This window comes from Ursus americanus, chromosome 16, assembly GCF_024610735.1.
Source record: "Ursus americanus isolate L20-20 chromosome 16, mUrsAme1.1.p, whole genome shotgun sequence".
In the NCBI taxonomy this organism is placed as follows: domain Eukaryota; kingdom Metazoa; phylum Chordata; class Mammalia; order Carnivora; family Ursidae; genus Ursus; species Ursus americanus.
Window position 1 is genome coordinate 2,328,497 of NC_142142.1, and position 8,497 is coordinate 2,336,993.

General features: G+C 45.8%; 1 protein-coding gene across 1 annotated transcript; it reads right to left on the reverse strand.

Annotated features, from left to right (window-relative positions):
- Window positions 1–639: 639 nt before the first annotated feature.
- On the reverse strand, window positions 640–8,497 carry EIF3F (eukaryotic translation initiation factor 3 subunit F). The gene is made up of 8 exons (XM_045783025.2): window positions 8,085–8,497; window positions 5,336–5,406; window positions 5,002–5,081; window positions 4,440–4,577; window positions 2,278–2,369; window positions 1,702–1,838; window positions 1,453–1,566; window positions 640–866 (listed from the first exon to the last, which is right to left on the reverse strand). The coding sequence occupies exons 1-8, from the start codon at window positions 8,470–8,472 to the stop codon at window positions 789–791; spliced, it is 1,098 nt and encodes a 365-aa protein (XP_045638981.1). The 5' UTR covers window positions 8,473–8,497; the 3' UTR covers window positions 640–788.

Consider the following 8,497-nt stretch of genomic DNA (forward strand, 5'->3'; position numbering starts at 1 on the left):
ACGACTCTGGCCACACTCTCTACTCTTTCAGTTCAGATTGAGTATCCAATTCTCTTGAATTATTTTCCCTCCATGGAGTCTCATTTTTACTTCCTGTGGAAACCACATGACTTATCAAGAAATGGCTCTGAGTACTGTCAGTGGACACCTTTCCAGACTGAAAGCCAAAAGAAAAATGTGGTCAAGTGCAGTTAATTCTCAGAAGACTGTCTTTCCACCAGCATGTACTCATGGGTCCCAGGACTGAGATTTGTACCCACTCCTTCTTTGCTCTCCACTCACTCACTAGCACATGCTCCAGGTACCCCTAACTACACCGGCAACACTCTATACTGCCGTTCGTTTAAGGTGCTATGGAAGAGAACTGATAAAAATCTATTTTTTGGAGGTCTAGTTTGCTCTAATCATTGGCAAAAGAGTGGGAATAAAGTATCTCTATAAAACCAGTGTGCAAAGAAGACTATCTAGTCTGGAGTCAGGTGAAGATAAAGTGGCTTGAGCTTGGGCTATGGGTGCAACCACTGATGGAGAGTCATAAGCATATATCTACTTCTACCCAGAGTATTCACTTCCTGGTTTCTGTGTGAGCCCTGCAACAGTTCTTCCCCCCCACGCAGCAGTAAACTCATGTAAGATGAATTCATTTACAAAAGGTGGGCTATATTTATTTAGAGTCACAGGCAGTTGACTGACTCAGTGTGACTCAAACCACAAGAAAACCATTCTACTTCACTGCATTCTGAGTCCTAGGGTGGCCCAGACTGGCAGGAGTGCTGCGTGGGGCCCATTCACAGGTTTACAAGTTTCTCATTGAGGGCAATCTGTGACTGCGTGAGATTGGCCAGGTAGGTCACCATCAGCAGGTCCTGGAAGAGGAAGAAGCCGCAGTGAGTGAGGGTTGGGCAGAGAGCAGAAGGTCTGTCATTCGCCAGCCTCATGGTGAGCACTGGGTATGAGGACAGTCCTGGGTAAAGGGCAGCTCGGGAAGAGGCTGGGCAGGAGTCGAAGGTGGAAGATAAGAAGGAAATGTTTGAGAACACTTTTTCGTCTCTACTGATACACCAATAAACTTGGGGTGCTTTAGCCAAGATCCATGGGTACAATATAGAGGGGGAAGCGTCTGTGAACTCAGATGGGGAAATAAGAAATGCATTTTCATTAACCTCTGGATTTAGCATTTTTTTCAACCATGAATCCAGTTAACAAGGCACAGTAGTATCAGCAGTACCGGAGATAACGGAATCAAGGAAGAGAAGGCGGGGGCACCTCCAAGCACATATACTATCTCTTCCTTTCTCCCAACCTGGACTGCAAGGGGCCAAAGGCAAAGCCCCTCCTCCTCCCTCCTCCTCTGTTCCCCTCCGGGTCATCTCCCCCGACTCCCTTCGCATTTGTGCATGAGCTGAGGTGGGGGAAGACACAAACTCCCAGAAGCCCAGGGACGGCACTCACATTGATGTTGCTGTTGAGCATGGTCTCAAAGTCATCGGGAACTATCTTGGGTACTTGGTTAACCAGACTCATCAAGAAGCGGCCCACAGTATTGTCAGCTGACACCTTTCCAGACTGAGCACCAAACAAAGATTCAAGGAGGCACAGTTAATTCTCACCACCGAGGACTGCCATTTCGCCAGCACACCTCTCAGTGATCTCTGAGTGGAGATCTATGCCCTCCACCTTTCTTTCCTTCCCCCTCCTCACCAGCACATCCTCTGCATACTGCAACACTGTGCTTAGAGCATCCTGGATGCGAGCTGATGCCCCTCCTACTTGCTGCAAGTCGCTTGAGAGTCCAATCACCCGGTTGGGGCTAAAACAAGTCTTCATGATCAGGTCAACTGTGGGAGTGGGATGGGGAATAGAAGAGGCACAGAGATTTCAGTCATCCCATCAGGAAAGAGATGATCTCTAACCATTCTGCTAACCTTCCCACCTCCCTCTGGACACAGCCAACTTCTCTAAACTCCCCTGCCTGCCCTTCTTAGCTTTTCTTCCTCCTGCTAGAGCTCAACTTCTGTACCCAGTATGCTAATCACTGGTTCTGCTCTTATATGAATGGCCACATAGCCTCCGGTGCTGATAATTTATTTCCCACCTCTAATAATTCCACAAATAATTACTGGAAGCCCATTTATAAAGGCGAATGACCTTTATAAACAAACCTCAGATCAATGGTTCCTCTTCAACCCACCCAAGGCCCTCCACTCGTTAGAGAGCGGCAAACCCCTCCCCTGAAAAATGCTAGACCTCAAAAGAGGGTATGGGAAGGTTACTCACCTCCAATGCGTTCAGTGTCATAATATGCATATTTCACTGTCAGAGGTGTGAACATCACCCCCATGGTCCTCCCAGGGACACCCATTAAAGTGCTGGGGAGAGAGAAGTCAAGGTAAACAAATGGACCTGGGAGAGAGCTTCCTAGTCTAGGCTGGAAAGCAGTTATACCAAGGGTACAGGTTCCATGGTTCTGAGATAAGAAGGCTGGAACCATCTATATCTGAGATCTTGTGGGAGCAAGTCACTTTTTTTTTTTTAATAATAATTTTTTATTATGTTATGTTAGTCACCATACAGTACATCCCAAGTTTTTGATGTAAAGTTCCATGATTCATTACTTGCACATAACACCCACTGCATCATGCAATATGTGCCCTCCTTACTACCCATCACCGATCCCCCACCCCCTCCCCTCAAAAGCCCTCAGTTTGATTCCCAGAGTCCACAGTCTCATGGTTCATTCCCCCTTCTTCCCTTTCTTCTCCTACAGATCTTCCTACTTCTTATGTTCCATAAATGAGTGAAACCATATGATTGATAATTGTCTTTCTCTGCTTGACTTATTTCACTTAGCATTATCTCCTCCAGTCCCGTCCATGTTGCTGCAAATGTGAAACTATTCTTTTTGACGGCTGAGTAATATTCCATTGTATATACGGACCACGTCTTCTTAATCCAGTCATCTGTTGAAGGGCATCTCGGCTCCTTCCACAATTTGGCTATTGTGGACAATGCTGCTATGAACACTGGGGGGCATATGGCCACTTTTTTTCCTCTAGCTCATTCCACACATAAGCCCTGGCCTGCGAGAGGGCACCCACGTTCAGACGTGACCTGGCCCTTCAGAGCACTGCTTCACTCACTGTGCAATCTCAGTAATGAAACAAGACACTGGATTTCCCTGTGGAGCTGGCTGCTCAGATATTCATGCCCATGGAAAGAAGAAACAGGACAGGTCTTCCATGAGACTGAGCCAGCCCTTTATCAGCACTGAAACAAGCCAACTGACTCCAGCCCACCAAGACTAAATTGGGTGCTGTAAGTAATCTCACTAAAGGTGAGTGCCTTTACTATGTCAACAATATTCCTTTCAACTGGACCACAAACGGTCTGAAATATCTGGAAAGGCTAAGAAATCAGGCAATGACTAAAGCTTAGTGGTACACCAACTAGTCCATAAGCACCTGGCATCCACCACCATTGTTTTTTCTGCATCATGGTTAACTGGTTACATCATGACACACACAAACAGCATAAAGTCAAACTCAGTAAGATAGGCACTAACAAAGGCCTTCACTCTAACCAGAAAAGATAATCCTTCCAACTCCTCTAGCAGCCCCTTCTTCAGCATGCCACTGTACCTTTCCCAACCTCCCCCATCAATGGGCATTTTAACTGCCTGCAAGCTCAGTGTGTCAAAACTATAATGTTATTGTCATTAAAACTGTACTCTACCCTGGGGTAACAGATGTATTCAAAAAAGGACAGTCATCCTTTAATCCGTACTACCCCAAGTACTGTGTTCAGTTCTCAAGATAACGGCAAACAAAAGGGTGACCTCAGAAAAACAGAACGTGGTGAAGGATCGTGATGAAAATACCACGTAAGAATCAGCTACAGGAGCCGTGAAGAGTTAGTATATAGAAAACATAACATGGAAAACGTTACAGTTTGTACAAATATCTAAAGGGCTGTCATCTGAAACTCATTAAGAGCAATGAGTAGAGGGGCGCCTGGGTGGCACAGCGGTTAAGCGTCTGCCTTCGGCTCAGGGCCTGATCCTGGCGTTACAGGATCGAGCCCCACATCAGGCTCTTCCGCTATGGGCCTGCTTCTTCCTCTCCCACTCCCCCTGCTTGTGTTCCCTCTCTCGCTGGCTGTCTCTATCTCTGTCAAATAAATAAATAAAATCTTAAAAAAAAAAAAAAGAGCAATAAGTAGAAATCTGGGGTACAACTGGTATCAGTGAGTTTCAGGGACAGATTTTGTTTCAGAGTAAAACCCTTCTAACGATAACTGCTAAGAGTGAGGAATGAGCTTCCTTAGGAGGCAATGAGCTATATACTGAAGGATTAAACCTGCTTTGGGGGGAGGTGGGTGTCATCCAGACATGGTATGACCTACACAGCCTTTTATGCCCTTGTGTCCCAAAACACTGGTACCTGACATAGGCCTTGATGCTCATGCGGCCGTTCTGGAGGCTCGTGTCCACGGTGAGGTGAATGGGGTTGGGGGCTTCCCGGCTGTAGTACTCATGGATCAGCACAGAGTGCTCTGTAATGTCATGGCCTGTAGCGTACCTGGAAAACGGAACAGTGTGGATTCATGTCTACATGTGACATTAAGACCAAACACGATGGTGACATGGGTATCTCTCGGTATCTGACACTCCCATGGTAGTGTTACCCCCCAGTGACACCCCAAATGTAAAAAGAATAAATAACCTGAAAACTGTATCAAATCAAATCAAAGTCTGACTCTCAGAGCTCTTGCAACATTATTAAGTCACCAGCAGGGCAAAAATACTTGCTCAGTAAAAGCTACATTTCGAAGTAAATATTCTTGGCCTCATGAGACCAGAATTGCCAGTAAACACACTAAATTCGTGGATCCTTGAGGTAATACACTCCCAGTATTCTGTCTCCAAAAGACAGTATAACGTCTCATCTGGTGGCAAAAAGCTGGGCAATTACCGAAACTTTCCATCCCCCCACTCCGACTTACCAGCCAAGGATGAGCTCATTTGGAGAGACTTTCTTGTGTAATTCATACATGTTCTTAGCAAATTCCATGTCAACAGCCACCTAAGAAGGCAGGCAGAAAAGGAAGCTAAGAAGCCAGAAGTCCATAGAAAAAAACAGAAGGAAAGGACAAGGAGCCACCCCCAGGAGACAAAAGAGGCCCCACAAGTATGTACACATAAGAAAAAAGCTCTTTGAACTATAGAACTTCTAGTTATGAGCTCAACATGTTGTGCAGGGGGGAGGGGGAGCCTTAAGGAGAGCCTAGCGAACGAACAGCTACAGACCACACAGTGGCAGCTCAAGCACCCACTCACCTCATCTTCTGACTCGTTGTGCGGCACTGAAAAGCAGTTAGTAACCTCCACTGAATGCTTGTCAACGGTTCCTGTGAGAGAGAATTGTCCACGTGTTATAAAACCCTAGAGCTGTCAACAGCCTCCAACCACTTTCCAAATGCGTTCAGAAGCTTCCTCAATGTCAATGAACAAAAAATTGAACTTATAAGCTCCAAGTTCAGCCATGTGCATCAATGGAACCAGGATTCTCCAGAAAACTGAAGCTCTGAAGTGAACTGTTTTCTTTAACCACCAACAAACAGGGTCTGTTCCTCCTTCACAAGCTCTTCTGCTATCTGCTCTTTCCTGCTACCGGTTCTGTGCCAGATCTTCACTCTGTGACCTTCACTTGCCAGCCACTAGGTTTTCTCTTATAATTCAATCCGCAAAACTACCTGGAAAATTCTGACAATGTTTATGTAGGCCACCCATACAGAGGCCTAGCTTCGGAATACAATTTTAGGGAGCTTCACCTGTACCTCCCTTCAGCCATCCAGTCCCATGGTCATAACCTTAATCCCATCATCATCCAGAAAACTTTTACCTGTGAACCTTAAACATCAGTATTAATCTTTTACTACAAGCTTCTATTCTAGTTCTGATACCTTTATTCCCACTACATTTGTTTCTTGACCTAAGACTGCTAGTCCCTTGAGTTCTCCATGTTTCTCTAACCTACTAGCACCACCCACACAAGGCTTCAAGCACGTCCCCCCCTACCACAGCCCACAATGCTGCCACACCGGTGTCTGTTTAATTCCATTTCACTATGGTTTCTGCTCCCGTAGCTGAAACTATGCCTCCAAACCCAGTGGATAAATATGCCTTATCTTATTTGATCTCTCACTGGCATTCAATAAAGCTGACCATTTCAAACTTCTGAAGTTTTCATTCTTCTATAGTTCCATGCCACTATAATACCTTTCAATTCGAGCATTTATCACATTGTATTCTAATTATTTGCATATAAGTAGATCTTCATCTTAAATTTAATGTTAGAGAAGAAGTTGTTTTATCAAACTTTGAATTCTAAATACCTAACAGTTTTATGGTACTTAAAAGGTACCAGTGACTTCATTTAACCAAATTAAGTATGTTCCGTGAATTAATATCTGAGAAAATTTATAAGCTCCTAGTGAGCAGTCTGTTTCAATCTTCAGTAAGTACTGCCTCTATAAGACCTAGCACTGTACCATGATCCCAGTCTGGAAGAAGGATCTAAAGATCTAGATAATAGTTGGTCTAACTAGGGTTACTACAGTATCTGGGGCACTTAGTGCTCTCCCTGGGTGGAGAATTGTTTCTTTAGTTAAATAGCTCCAGTGAGTTTGAAACATTTGGCAGTGGAGCGAAAAGAGTAAATCAGCATTTGTCAAGTGCCAAGTTAGTGTTGCAAAAATCATTTATAACAGAAGCTGAAAACAGGACACAGTTACAGAATACTATTATATTTTGGGAGGTTAAGAATGGAGGTGAGGGTGGTAGTGTGAGATAAAGGACTGATATTTAACACTTTTCCTGGAATCCTGGAAAATGAGTGGAACTTAAATGAGGGAAACCAGGGAAGGCACTTGTGATAAAGAGAATACAAAGGTTTGAGGAAAACCCTGACAATGTCTGGAAGATAATGGAACAACTGAAGTTCCTGTAAAATGCTGAACCTTCAAAAACAGAGAGCAGAAGACTGTGTGTGTGTGTGTGTGTGTGTGTGTGCGCACGCACGCGCGCACACGTGCGGGTTTTGGAGGGGAGTGTATAGCCCTGTTGTGGAGCAGGACGGCAACCAATAGCGGTTCTGTACCTACTGTGCGTCAGTAGTTAGATGCTTTGGGTAATAATTTAGTTCTTGCAAAGACTAAGTAGCCCCCCAAAGAACTAGACTTTAGGTAATTTGTCCCAAGGCACATGATTAATATTTGGAGAAACCTCCCTACAAATCTTGTCCTCTTTGCAACACACCCATTGTCTTCTATGGTGGAAGAACTATTACATATTTAAGAAAAACGATGAATGAGGCTAGAGTGGATCCACAAAGGTATCTAAAATTGGTGACAAAGATGGAGTGAAAATGACTTTGATGCGATCAGCAGTCCCCAGAGAAAGGGGCATATTATCAATAATCCTTCTTTACTGCCTCTCAGTTTTACAAATTAACATATCAGGGAGACTACAAAAGACCAGGATTAAATGTCTAGGAAAGCAGAATATTATGGAAACCCTGAAGGAGTTTCTGCCCAACTTTGTTTTCATTTACTTGTTGAAGGGGGTGTCTTTTTACAGATGTCCCCACTCCTTTGCCAACTGGTTAAAAACGTCTTTGTAAACACCTGAAAAATAAAGACATTTAGTCCGTAGAATGGGGGGGGGGGCGAAGTCACGGGGTTTAGGGAGCCAAACGTTTTCGACTTCTAGTCAGCATCTGAATTCATTTTTGGTAGTCTGTGGCTAATCACACTTGACCTGAAATAATACTGGGAAGATTAAAAACAAAACGTAAATCATTCGGCATACGGTATTTACTCAATAACTCACTACTCCTTACGTATTTTATGTCGACCAAAGTGACAGCAATCTGGCAGGAAAGTTCAAGTTCCTTAAGGAGATAAATCGCGGCTGGAAGGTGGAATAAAGGAATAGGTAAGAGATCAATGAGGCTGGGACGAGAAGTGAGCAAGATAAAAGGGAGATGGGAGGTAGAAGAGAACGTCAATTCGGTCTGACCACTCACCCAGCAGGGTCCCGATAACACGCGCAGCGCCCTCGTTGCGTCGCTCGTAGCTGTCCACGATGGAGGCCAAAATGACCGGGTGCAGCCGGACCACACGGCCGCCGGGGAAGGGGCCTGGGAGAGCAGGACCCGGCAGCGACTGCGCCGGAGTTTGCGCTGGGGCTGGCGTTGAGGCCGGGGTCTGGCCTGGAGCCGCAGTCGTGGCCGCTGCAGTCGCCGGGTCTGAGGCTGGAGCCGGCGTTGGAGCTGGGACCGGCGCTGGAGCCGGAGCCGGCGCTGAGGCTGGGGTTGGGGCCGGAGCTGGGACCGAGGCTGGGGCCGCGGCCGGGGCGGGGGCTGGAGCTGGAGTGGCGGCAGGAGCACTCGCCGGGGTTGCCGGTGTGGCCATTTTGTCGAGAGAGAGGGAGCTAGGA

Coding starts and splice junctions, on each gene's coding strand:
- EIF3F (XM_045783025.2), bottom strand. CDS start 8,472: ATGGCCACACCGGCAACCCCGGCGAGTGCTCCTGCCGCCACTCCAGCT. Junction 1,839..2,277: donor TGACACTGAACGCATTGGAG/GTGAGTAACCTT, acceptor CCACTCCCACAG/TTGACCTGATCATGAAGACT. Junction 867..1,452: donor TGCTCAACAGCAACATCAAT/GTGAGTGCCGTC, acceptor TTCCTCTTCCAG/GACCTGCTGATGGTGACCTA.